Raw genomic sequence first — 13,049 nt, forward strand, 5'->3', positions numbered from 1 at the left:
TGGACTACATGCACTTGACAAATCGTCTAAACGAGAAACACTAAAAATTATTGAACTATTTTCTTTATTTGTTGGGATATTAACATCTAATATCATGAAACTTTCAAAACGTTGGGTTTTTTCCACGAACTTTAAAATTGACAAATAATATCACGAACTTTACCCTCAGTTAGTTTTTTTTCCCACGAATGAAAAAATTCCTACAAATAATATTATGATACAGATTTATTTTCATAATTTCTCGACAATAATTTTGAGAGCTTCAAGTTTTTCAATATTTGAAGATAGTTTTTCTTGAAGCACACTCTCCAAAATTATTCTTTAATCTATTAAAATAACATGAATTTTTTCATTCGTGGGAAAAAATAAACCCGGGATAAAGTTCGTGATATTATTTGCCAATTTTAAAGTTCGTGGAAAAAACCAAACTTTTAAAAAGTTTCATGATATTAGATGCAAATATCCTCCATTTGTTTTCATTGGCCGTTTTAATAAACGGGGTCCAGACTTTCAGACTGCTTATATTTACACACCTTGTTGATATTTGTGGAGTACTATAATTTATTGAATACAATGCAAATTAAATATAGAATCAGAAATTTGGCAAAATATGCTAGAATATCACTGATTAATTTATTAAATTTTGTTAACCTTTGTGTGTCATGATATAAGAAAAAGAAATAGTCATATATAGAGTGTTAAATTTTTACAAGTTTCAGAGAACATTTACTAAATTTATTTCATATAGTTCATTAGTTTAATACTCCATATTTAAGTGGGATTAGGATGCAAATATTTCAAATCATTATGAATTTGATAGATAGCGTAATTGTAATTTTGTTAATGGTAGTATTTCATTTCGAATATGAATTTGAAATTATAAATTTGAAGACATCTGACATAAGATAACCAAGAGTCCAAGATTGTAGGGAATCAAATCCAATTAAAATAGAAAGTTAGAAATATGTATCACATACGACAAAAATCGACATAAGGCTCACATAATTCCAAAAATCAGTATCACCCAATTCCGCCAATTTTAGATATTTTTAGATTTTTTATACTCTGGATTACGCAAGTATTGAATTTAAAATCACAGAACTTGGCTGAAATTTGGTATTTTTTCTCACGAATTTGAAGTTGGTTATAAATCATAAACATAGAAGTTTTCTTCAAAATCAGTTATTTTTCTCCACTCATGAAAGATTCAATGCAAGAGATTTTATAACTTTTCCAACCAAATTATAAAGTCATGGAAAATAATAAATTATACCAAAGGTTGTGATTTTATTTACCAATTAATTTTACTAAATCTTCTATTTAAAATATTTACTATGCACGATAAATATTTTTTGCTAGTATTAATTAGATGAATGAACATGACCGCATAAATAATTTGATTACACACATTTATTATAATAAAAAATTTAAATATAAAATGAATAATCATTTAAAATAAAAAATTAGTTGATAAAAAGAGTAATTCTAAATAAGACTAGTGATCCCTAAAATAACAGACTTGAGCCTAATTTAGTAAGTAAATCTAATAAAGTTAAATTTTGGTCCGAAAAATTATGAACTTAATACTTGTGGTGAATTTTTGATAAATAATAAAATTAATTTTGTGAGAAAAAAGTTCATAATTTTGACGAACAACTATAATTTGTGGAATATCCAATTTTTGTAAATTTTATGATTTAAGGAAAAATAATGTGAAATACAGTTATCATCGAATGTAAACTTATTTTCGTCAACATTCTAAGGCTCTTCAATTTTCCACACATTTACGCACACTGATTTCAGGCACTACTAAACTACTCCTTCAACAGCAGCGCTTTCTCTCTCTCAAGTTAATTCCCATTAAATATATAAAGTCGTTTTTGTATGCCCGCATTTGCAGCAACACGCATAAATCCGTCCTCGCAATTCGCGTTTAAAATCCGCCTCGTTGCTGGATTCTCCAATTTCAGAATATAGAAAAACTATCGGAATCCACAGGTACTACTGAATTCTGGTTGAGTTTGTTTCAGCAAGAGCGTTATTAATTGGCTGATTTTGCTGTAAGCTCGTATCAAGCGGTTGTGATGCGTTGCGTTGTGTTTGAATTGCTTGGACGTTTGAATCAATAGGGAAGAACTTTTTGGTTTTCTAATAGATTTTGTGTTCCGCAGTATAGAAATGGTGAATTTGCGCGCGATTTTGAAGCATCCGGAGGATCTGTATCCGTTGGTGAAACTGAAGCTGGCGGCACGACAGGCTGAGAAGCAGATCCCGGCGGAGCCGCACTGGGCATTTTGCTATTCCATGCTTCATAAAGTATCTAGAAGTTTCGCTCTCGTTATTCAGCAGCTCGACACTGATCTTCGTGATGCTGTAAGTTTTTTTGATTTTTTTCTACTTAAAAAAAATTGTACTCCTACGTTGTTGTTTCGTTGTTTGACTTGGTATGTGTACTCCTTCAAAAACTGGTATTTGCGAAGTTAAACAAAGGGGTATATAATTTGTAATATTATTGCTATAACATTTATTAAAATCAATATTGTGATAAAAATAGATTTAAAGCTACTACTAGTTTACAATCTTTTGGATAATTTTTATATGAAATTTGCTCTTGTAGAAACACGAATTTGGAAATCTGAGGTCAAGCTTAAGACTTATTTCAGCTGATGAAACTCGTCAAGCATCACTTGAGTGACAAAGTCAACTACTCATACATCATTAGCTTAAAATTGAAGTATATTGATATTGTATATAAAAAAAATATGTATGAGACTGTTACTTATCTCTGTGTTTCTTAAAAGTGATTGACCATCTCTAAAGATGCTTAGATTCAGGTTGAAAGGAAGATGTGGTTAGATTTTTCATGTGAATTAACTTGGACCGGAACATAAGCTAAAGTGGTTTAAGAATATTGCTACCTTATTAATAGACTTCATTTGAAGGTCAATTTACCCTGTCGCTTCAATGTGACAGGCCATTTTGAGTTACACACATGTTAATTCCTATGTTTCTGCCCTTTTGATTATAAACTTGCTCATAATATCTTAATGTCCGCTCTTTTTGAATCTTTCAGGTATGTATTTTCTATTTGGTTCTTCGAGCGCTTGACACAGTTGGTATGCCCTTTTATTAACATGTGCTTGTTTGTATATTATCAGTTATTTTTAATATTCTGTGGAGGAGATCTTATGAGATTTCTCCATAACAATGCTCACTTATGTCTATCTTTGTAATGGTCAAACAAATAAATAAATAATGGTAAAGCTCTTCTGAGCATAGACCTTTTCACTCTATGGTCTGTCAATTAACATGCTTGTTGAGCAAAGATTTCTTTGCTCACATGAAGTGACTCTGTTATACCATCACAAACTTTAGCATGCCATTTGAATCAGATTGATTCTCCTTATTACTCTGAGACTAAGCCAGATATACAATCACTATGCATATGCTCCCTTTTGATCTTTCTGGATATAGCATTCGTACAAATCTTAACTATTTAAGGATGAAATTTTATTTGTCTATGCTGATTGCCACTCTTCGGGTGTTTATGGATTGTTATTATTCCACCGTGATGATTTAGGTTACTATATTCTGGATTTGTTAATTTGACAGAGGATGATACAAGCATAGCATCAGAAGTTAAAGTACCTATTTTGAAGGCATTTCATTCTCACATATACAACTCAGAATGGCATTTCTCATGTGAGTTTTTCATTTTATAACTGCTTTCTATTTTTTTAGTTAACATCTTAGGCTCAAAATAAATAACATGCTCTAAGTTTTTTATAACATGTGAATATAGTTTACAAATCTGATTCTTCCTTGGCAGGTGGTACAAAGGATTACAAAGTTCTCATGGATGAGTTTCATCATGTTTCTGTTGCTTTTTTGGAGCTTGGAAAAGGGTATTTTTTTTAACTTGCAGTTTTTGATGTAATGTTAAAAGAACAGATTTCTCATGTTACTATTCTGGTAGTTGAAGATCTGCTTCTTATGTTGTTGCATGGATGGTAATTACAGTTCTCTTTTGCAGTTATCAAGAGGCAATTGAGAATATTACCATGAGAATGGGTGAAGGAATGGCAAAGTTTATATGCAAGGAGGTAGAAATATCACGCTAGCATGGTTTCTTAGCTATTTTGACATAATTGTGAAGTTATTAATAACCTTGCCTTTGTGCCACATCTCATGAAATCTAGAAATGAAAATTAATGGTCTACCCTACCACCATAAAATTCTAATACAAGGAATTATCAACAATACTCTATGTTGTCGTTATACGTGTGAATTTCTGAAATACAGAATACGTGACTCAGGAATATTTGACAAAAATGCTGCTTTCCTCTTTACCTATGTGCTTGATAGAAACTGTTTTGAAACTCTACTGGATTTCTTTCTTTTGTCAGGTAGAAACAGTTGATGATTATGATGAATATTGTCACTATGTGGCTGGACTTGTTGGATTAGGGTTGTCAAAGCTATTTCATGCATCAGGAAAAGAAGATCTGCAATATGATTCTATCTCCAACTCCATGGGTTTATTTCTTCAGGTACTGCTATGTTGTTTTCATCCTTGTGTGCACTAGATATTGTAATTTAGATATCTCTGGCAATCTAACCTTTAAAATTCTGCTTTCTTATTTGCACAATTGCAGAAAACTAATATAATTAGAGATTACTTGGAGGATATTAATGAAATACCAAAGTCGCGAATGTTTTGGCCTCGTGAAATTTGGAGTAAATATGCAAACAAACTCGAGGTATTAATGACTTCATCTCAACAGGTCTTTTATGTATTCAACTTAGTTGCTCAAGAGCAGATTTACTGCTAATTAAATTGCATTCTGATTAGTATCTTTTGTTTATTGTTCTCGTAGGACTTGAAATATGAGGAAAACTCAGTTAAGTCAGTGCAGTGTCTGAACGACATGGTTACAAATGCCTTAACACACGTTGAAGATTGCCTGAAGTACATGGTTGCTTTACGAGATCCAGCTATCTTTCGCTTTTGTGCAATTCCACAGGTATATATTTTTTTATGTATTTTATACGTACAGTACTTTTTTCTCGGGGAACCTTCACATAGAAGCATCGGTATTATATTGACGGGTTATGAGCTAAAATACTTTGGATCGTGGTTTTATAGTTCTCATACTGTATGCATGTCTAAGTTTTAGCATCAGTTTGTCATTCATTTATCTGTCATTGCAGAAATAAAGAGTTTGGACTAGATTTTGAATCACTTTCTACTATTAAAATTTTCTGAAAACTTATATATCAATCTATATGCTGGTTTGACATGATGCATCCTACATATAGGATTGGCACCTAATTTCATAATCTTTTTTAGATGTAAATATCTAATCTTTTTTGCTTCAAAAATACTTATCAGATCATGGCAATTGGGACATTAGCTTTGTGCTACAACAACATTCAAGTCTTCAGAGGTGTTGTGAAAATGAGGCGTGGTAAGTTTATAAACCTTTCTTATCTGCTAATGAAGACAAATAATTTCAAGAAGGAACAAACTTATGCACAAAAATGATTTTCCATTGAACATCTGAAATGGAATTTTGCTGGTCTGCTCGTTAGTGATGATCATCGTTACTGATGATCATCCAGTCCATCTTCCACAGATTTTGAAACTATTTATATGGCCCATTTTATGTGCTCATACACTGACATGCCCTCGTTATTTTAAATTATTTTTTCTACTAACTAAAGAGAATATAATAGAGTACATGTTATCATGCGAGCCTGCATATGTATTGCGTACATATGTTTTTCTTTCTAAGACTTTGTAAAAGAGTGGATTGTGTTTTAGTTTGCAGAACGATAAGTCCTTACTCCTTTGAACAATTGCAATTTCTAATGCTAAGTTGTATCTTGGTCTGTTTGTTTTTTCATTTCATTGGGTTTGTATGACAATTGAAATAGTAGGCGACATTGATTATTTACATTGTGTGTTTCTTTTCTTAGGTCTAACTGCAAAAGTCATTGACCGAACTAAATCTATGTCCGATGTTTATGGGGCTTTTTATGACTTCTCTCTTATGCTGAAATCAAAGGTACGAGCTGATCCAACACTAATGATTTTTCAGAATTCTGTGCGACCTTTTTGCATCTCTTAAATGTTGAGTTCGCAAAATTTTGTTCTACCATTTACTCCCAAATATTCAGTTTTTGAGTAAAAAAAAACAATTGAAGAACATAAAGGTTTTTCAGTAGGCAAATTTAGAATTTAGGTTTCTATGTTCGTCGTTTGAGCTACAGGTTGCAATATAAACTTAGATCGGCACAATATTTATGCTGGCAGCGAACTTTTATGTTATTGCATTTCTATCTATTTGTCGCTAAGAATCTGTGTTTTGTTGATCTTTCTAGGTTGACGATGTCGACCCTAATGCCAGAAAGGCGAAAGACAACTTGGAGAAAATCTTGAAACTTTGCAGGGAATCTGGAGCTCTAGGCCAAAGGTTAGTTACCTTGCCCTCTCTCTCTAGTCTCTACTCTCATAGAAATACTCCTTGTCAGTTTTATAACAATTCTTTTTCTTCTTTACCAGGAATTCTTACATTATCCAAAGCAAGCCACAATACAACGCAACCATGGTTTAGTTTTCATCACCTTATTAGTGGTTTTATACTCTATGTCATGTAATGCTAAATTTTCCTTAAAATTAAAAAAATGCCTAATTTAGCCTAAAATGAATTTATATTACTAAAAAAAATTCGATTTTAGCACCCTCATAACTGAATTTTTAGACTAGATCCCTTCATGTTATATTTCTAGCTCTGCTGCTCCAGCCCGCATACTAAACAGTCCTTTTTCATTCTTATAGTAAATTTATTGAATATAACGTCATTTAAAGATCTATAATAGTATGTCAAACTTATGATTTATTATAGTTAAAGAAAAGCTTAATTTAATGAAAGAGTATTATTATGTTAGAAAGATGATGCTCTAATTATATGTATTAATCTATTACAGATCGCTGCCATCTTCATCATAATCGCTATTCTTCTAGCTTACCTATCAACAAATCGGCCAACCTATATGTGTAAGTTCTTCATCCACATCGTTTACATGAAAATCGTTGTCATATGTTTGCTCACATTTGTTGCAGGATTGGTTTCTTGGGAGCTTGTTAATCACAATAGATCTGCTGCGGTACAAGTGTATTCCACCTATATTTTACAGTTATTTCAAAGTGAAGTCGGTTTCCGTTATACGCATAAACTTCAGCCAAATCTGGAGGCACAAAATGTGCCATGTAGTTTGTTGCTGTCTGTCTAATGTTTGCACCCGTTTATGGGATCTCAGTGATGTAGACGTATGTGTTTGTTTGAAGCACCGCTCTGTATTGAAACTCACTTCTTGTTCAGACACAAAGATTTCTCCAAATGTATACCATAATTTCCCTAACTAGTGTTTTGATTTATCAATAAATCAACATTAGTGTCTATAATGTGAATCTTAAGGATTAAAAATACATACTCCCTCTGTCCCCTAATAATTGTCCACTTTGATTCCGGCATGGATTTTAAGAAATGTAAAGGAAAGTGGGTTGAAAAAGTTAGTGGGATATGAGTTCCACGTGTATAAATTAGTTTTATAATAAAATGTGAGTGAAATGAGTTAGTGAAATGTGTGGTCTACTTACCATTTATGGTAAAAAGTGAAAGTAGACAATTAACGGGGGACGGACGAAAATGACAAAAGTGGATAATTAATGGGGGACTGAGGGAGTATATTTGTCCCAGACTTATTCTTGTAAATATTTCAACTATCCAACAAACCAAACGAGAAATGGAACAATATAAATGGTGGAAAAGGAAGAAGATAAATGTGTTATGATTTAGATAGATGCTTGGAACCTATGACCTTCTACAAAACAACGAAGACAACCCAAGATAACTTTTACAAAAGCAAAAATCTAATGACTCCACAAAACTAGCAACACAAGAACTAGAATTGCATACCTTAACATTTAATCTAAGCTCGACAATAGATTGAAATGCAACCACGAGGGATTTTGGATAAACCTTCAAAGTTGAAGGGGTGCTCAAATTTAAGTTTTTTTTTCTTACAATATCATGCAAAGCTGTCATGGAAAAATCCTAACATGTCTATTTATACTAAGAGTGAAAAAGGAGTAAAATAAAACAAGTATTAGTCAAAAAGTCACATTCCAGACAAAACGCCCGACCGGGCATTTCCCACGGCTCATTTCACCCGCCCGCGCGAAGTTTCTGGACAGAAACTGATCTCTCGACAAAAACGCCCGGTCGACTCGTTTCTTTCTGCATTGAGTGACTTTCTTAAAATGGCTATAACTTATTCTCTCGGACTCCGATTTGTGCGTGCAAGGTACTCACGTGAAACCCTTTCGAAGAAGAAGACAATGGCGGTTGTAGAGTCGAATTTGAATATCATCTTGATAGAAAAATTACTGTTTGAATCAGACTTCAGTTCCACTTGGTTTCTTGTGATGTGTCTATCTCTTCTCAGACCCCAATAAACCAATGACCCTCGACATCGTTGTATTCTATGATTGTGAACACCCGGACTCACGTCATCCTCTCCTTTGTGAAAGGATTTGTCCTCAAATCTGGTTCTTTGATTCGACTTTAGGACACCCAGATTCACATCAGTCTATGTTGAATTTGGTATGAGATTCCGATTATTTCTTGAGTTGAACTTGATTTATACTGTCCCTTTCACGTGACCCATTCTCCCATTTATAATTGGTACTCCGAGGAGTATCACTTATTTGATAAGCATTTATTTATAAATCTAATATTATAGTAGCAGCACTTTTATAATTTTAATAAATGATATACTAACAAAATGTTGTTAAATAAACTGTACTTGTTTTTGATAGTACTATATTATAAATATATAAAGCAGATTTCAAAATTACAATTACACACCAAAACTTCAAGAAAGGATCAATCGTGACTAGGATAGCCGAGTAATACATATATGGACACAAATAAACAAGAATCCTTTAAACCAATTCGCAATACAACATCTGCTAAAACTGAAAAAGAAACTATATAAACCCCCAAGGAGAAACACAGATAGATATATACTCCTTCGTGTAGGGGCCAAAAATTCCAAATACACAAATAGAGTGGCGCTTGGGTAGCCAAACTAGCAGAGAACAATTTAATAAACTTCAGCTACCTTGCTTGCTAGAACACGATCTCGTCTCTCAACGTACCCAAAAGGAAACCAGCCTGCTTTCCCCTTGCATTCACCTTCAGCCCAACCATTATTTGAGACCTTAAAGGAATTACAATATAAATAAATCAGAACCCAATCACGTTGCTTCCTTAATGTTCAGGGGTCGAGACTAACAAACCTTTCTTACGACAACATAATCACCAGTTGACAAATTAAGCTCCACATCAGATTCAGCTTGATATGCGTGTACAACCTGTCGTTAGAAGAGAGGTTGGGATATATTAGAAAGATCTGTCATGAGCTGTTTTCTAACTCGTTTGTATCCTGTTAAATACTTAGCTGCGTACGCACCTCCCCAAGAAAGTATCCCAAGGTATCAGTTGCACCATTCTGCATTGGTGAAGTAGATACATCACTTACTTCTTCATATATCGGAGGAGCTGAAAAAGTGTCTGTGCTATGGGTAGGGGCTGCTTCAATTCGTTGACGCTCGGACATCATCTGAACAATGAAAAATAACGCAGAGAATTAGCATGTGATGAGAATTAGGCTAACCCATGACATATGTCAATATCTATACCTCCCCTTCTAGTTGATCAAGTATTTGAAGGACTCTTTGATGGTAAGCACGTTCGGCTTCAACCTTGAAAATTGTAGCTATAAATCAGACAGGTGCTTTGGAAATTTGACGAAGGAAGGATACTTAAATAAGCTGGAAGTATTACCATGGTTATCAGCCGTTGCAGAGTCAGCCTTTGCTGTTGAGCTTCGACAGCAGCCATAGTTGCAGAAGCTTCTTTTCCTAGTGTTGCCACATTGGACTTTAGATCTTGCAATTTTGATTCAGCCGCTTCAAGTTTAAAAACCATGTCAGGATGCGCAGCACCTTCTCTAACTTTTGCTTGTTTTCTGGCAACGTCAACTGCCTATCTAGGTTTAACGATATTTCAATGACAGCTGGTGAAGGACATTTACATAAACACTAGAGATAAATTTATTTATTAAACACATGCACACACGTAACAAAAGTACCTGAGCTTCTCCCTCTTGTCTCATCCTATCATATCGCTGAGCAAGATGGCGAGCATCTTCAAGTGGAGCCCCCATTACCATAGCTCTTAATGGTTCCGCCACCTAGTATACAGCAAGTTAGAACACTACAAGTTTCAAACATACAGCGTATGGTATATTATATAAATAATATGAATAAGTGAATTATCATAAGAGCATGATAGATTATAGTGAAGGTTTGCCATCTCACTATGGCCCCTAGAGAGTTCAGCTTTCAAGGTGGCCTACTAACTAAAGGAAGCAAACCTTATCCTCTGAATTTTAGCATATAAACATTTCAGCCAAAGAAAATGCATATGTAAGATCTCTGTATAACACCAGTGACCAGTCATCTAGGATTTCATCAACGACCAAAGTCAAGGTACGACTACAAGTCTATCTCAAATTACGAGGTGACTCCTTGAAAGCCCTGAGGCATTCTCCAATAGATTTTATTATACAAGTTGGAAGGCATAAATGCAACCTGTGTGCCCAAGGCTTTCAATAAATTTCCGTGTTCTTTCTCCATTTGAGCACGAGCTCGTGAAAAACTGGAGGCTGCTTTTGATAATGTATTTCCAGTAGTGCAGGTGTTCTCAACACCATATTTCCTGCTATCTTCTGATAATTTGGTTCCTAAATGATCAATACACAGAATGAAAATCTTCCTACAAGGTAAAACTAAACAGTAAAGTAAAAAATGTCTTCATGTTCAACAACCAACCTATTTCAACTTGTTTGGATCCTGTACCAATGTAGCCTTCAACTCCACGAACTATGTCCCTTTGGAAATGCTGAAACATTATAAGGGAAGAATGAATATGATGTTAATACTAAAGTGTAAACAATTTCAACAGAAATTAAGGGAAGGTGCTGAGCATATTCAGAACATTTGTTGTTCCAAGACTTATTGCAGATGAATCTGAAAACACATGTTTCTATCAACCAAATCAACCCTGACGCTCACCAAATACACATGCAAAAATGATTAAAAGCAAACCAAACTTAATCAACGCCAAATAACCTTAGCAGCTCGAGTGGATATATATAGTTTTTCAAGTTTCTGGTGCTGTTGGAGCTCAGCATCATCAGTCGATGCATTATCCGAACCACCATATGCCCCAAACTGCTTCAGGACAGCCTGAAATGAACCCAAACAATGAATGAAGTGTTTGTTTTCCAGATGCTAAAAGAGATCCGAATAAATGAAAATGCATATCAAACATAGGCTAACTATCAGATTGAGCTCAAACCAGCTAACAGATACAGATGCGCAAAAACACACATCAATTAGGCAGATTTCATGATTTCACTTCAAATTAAGCAATGCAATTCGTTACATTCTAATTCTAAGTCCTTTGTCGACCACCTCAAAGTCTACGAATCGAAACTTGCTATTAAAAATCAAGCTAGAGTTAGAGTTCTGTAACAATCATCGAAAAATAAATCGCTTAAACCTATTCCCCCCAAAAAATAATAATAAATCGAAATATCCACAATGTAACCGAAGCCGAAGTGATGATGGAGCGCATTATTCCGATTTAAGCAATCCAAATGCCAGGAAATCAAAGAAAAAGAGACAATCAATCAAATAGAGAAAAATAGCCCGAAATTGTCAACAACTGGCTCAGATCTATATTTGTCAAAGCGAATCACTACGATACTGAAGTTCCGGTACAAATCGTGATGTAGAGAGAGAAAGGAAAGTACCTGCTGCTGCCTAGCGACCTGGTCTCGCAGTCTGGAGGCTTGCTTTCTGATTGCTTCCATTGAGGAACCGATCAATTTGGATTTGAATTTGTATGTACGTGTAAAGCTTCAATTGTTTGGTGGGATGAATTGAACACGACTTTTGGGGTTTGAAAATGAAGAACGTTGGAGGAGCCGTCCCTCACCCTAGGGGTGTCGAAACGGGTAGCGGGTATTGGGTACCCGCACACCCGACCCGTCACCTGTCGGGTTTCGGGTACCCGCTACCCGACATAAGCGGGAACGGGTTCGGGTACGGGTATTGAGTTTCAGGTTTTTGCGTTATATACCCGTTTAAATATAAATATTGTATTAAATTTTTTAATTAATATCCGTTTAAGTCTTTTGTCCATTACCGTAATTTTAATTAATACACGTTTTAGGATTAACTCTGAAGTCTTTTGTCCATTACCCTAAATTGTCTGCTCTTCACACCCGCGCCGCCACCCGCCGCCCGCCGCCACCCACACCGGCTACCACCCACATCAGCCGCCGACCCCTGCCGCGAAGAAGGTAAGGGCTCAAGTCAATAACTTCCAGATTGCTGCCCAAATTCCTAAGAAACTGCGTTGGAAATTATTAAAACTGAAACAAAATTTTGTTATGTGTTTACAAAATATTGCATACTCTTTCATGCAACCTCTTTATGCATTAAAATATAGATTTAGGTGGCAAGTATTTGGGGATGAGTTTTAGAATTCAGATATGTTGCGCCGAGAAGGATTGTAGCTGCTGGCGCCGACCAAATAACTGGTTGAGTAAAATATACCTATTATTCAGATTGTGTGACCATATTCAGATACAAAGCCAACGTGATGAATATATTTTAAACGGGTCGGGTACGGGATACCCGTACCCGACAAGGTCCCGTACCCGACAAGGTGGGTACCTGTCACTGTGCGGGTCGGGTAACGGGACAAAGATTTTGGCTACAAACGGGTACGGGTACCCGCGGGTACCCGTTTCGACACCCCTACCTCACCCCAACAAATAAAGCGGGTACCGTTTCGACACCCGTACCTCACCCCAACAAATCTGATTTATACTACTAGTATTAAATT

At 35.0% G+C, this 13,049-nt stretch overlaps 2 protein-coding genes across 3 annotated transcripts; one reads left to right on the forward strand and one right to left on the reverse strand.

The window, feature by feature from the left end:
* The first annotated feature begins 1,745 nt into the window (after window positions 1-1,745).
* On the forward strand, window positions 1,746-7,465 carry LOC121760195 (squalene synthase 2-like). 2 transcript variants are annotated; one of them, XM_042155836.1, is made up of 15 exons: window positions 1,746-1,998; window positions 2,177-2,373; window positions 3,074-3,116; window positions 3,613-3,702; window positions 3,830-3,905; window positions 4,034-4,103; window positions 4,407-4,550; window positions 4,656-4,760; window positions 4,878-5,024; window positions 5,393-5,468; window positions 5,980-6,068; window positions 6,385-6,476; window positions 6,566-6,611; window positions 6,991-7,060; window positions 7,127-7,465. In XM_042155836.1, coding segments are annotated over exons 2-15 (1,245 nt in total). In that variant the 5' UTR covers window positions 1,746-1,998; window positions 2,177-2,178; the 3' UTR covers window positions 7,129-7,465. The 2 variants fall into 2 exon arrangements, with proteins under 2 accessions (XP_042011770.1, XP_042011769.1); XM_042155835.1 differs by having other exon boundaries at window positions 1,747-1,998; window positions 2,172-2,373.
* Window positions 7,466-8,853: 1,388 nt separating this feature from the next.
* Window positions 8,854-12,138, reverse strand: LOC121759914 (SH3 domain-containing protein 2-like). Its single transcript, XM_042155489.1, has 10 exons — window positions 11,950-12,138; window positions 11,264-11,380; window positions 10,964-11,033; window positions 10,724-10,875; window positions 10,222-10,323; window positions 9,915-10,115; window positions 9,770-9,832; window positions 9,541-9,690; window positions 9,368-9,442; window positions 8,854-9,288 (listed from the first exon to the last, which is right to left on the reverse strand). The coding sequence occupies exons 1-10, from the start codon at window positions 12,007-12,009 to the stop codon at window positions 9,172-9,174; spliced, it is 1,107 nt and encodes a 368-aa protein (XP_042011423.1). The 5' UTR covers window positions 12,010-12,138; the 3' UTR covers window positions 8,854-9,171.
* Window positions 12,139-13,049: the final 911 nt, after the last annotated feature.

The sequence above is a fragment of the Salvia splendens genome, chromosome 13, assembly GCF_004379255.2.
Source record: "Salvia splendens isolate huo1 chromosome 13, SspV2, whole genome shotgun sequence".
Classification (NCBI taxonomy): Eukaryota; Viridiplantae; Streptophyta; class Magnoliopsida; order Lamiales; family Lamiaceae; genus Salvia; species Salvia splendens.

Excerpts from the sequence above, each read along its gene's own strand:
- LOC121759914 (XM_042155489.1), bottom strand. The coding sequence starts at position 12,009 with ATGGAAGCAATCAGAAAGCAAGCCTCCAGACTGCGAGACCAGGTCGCT. Across the intron at positions 10,876-10,963 it reads ATCCAAACAAGTTGAAATAG|GAACCAAATTATCAGAAGAT; the intron begins GTTGGTTGTTGA and ends TTGATCATTTAG. Across the intron at positions 10,324-10,723 it reads TGAAAGCCTTGGGCACACAG|GTGGCGGAACCATTAAGAGC; the intron begins GTTGCATTTATG and ends GCTGTATACTAG.
- LOC121760195 (XM_042155836.1), top strand. The coding sequence starts at position 2,179 with ATGGTGAATTTGCGCGCGATTTTGAAGCATCCGGAGGATCTGTATCCG. Across the intron at positions 3,117-3,612 it reads TCGAGCGCTTGACACAGTTG|AGGATGATACAAGCATAGCA; the intron begins GTATGCCCTTTT and ends TTAATTTGACAG. Across the intron at positions 3,906-4,033 it reads TTTTTGGAGCTTGGAAAAGG|TTATCAAGAGGCAATTGAGA; the intron begins GTATTTTTTTTA and ends TCTCTTTTGCAG.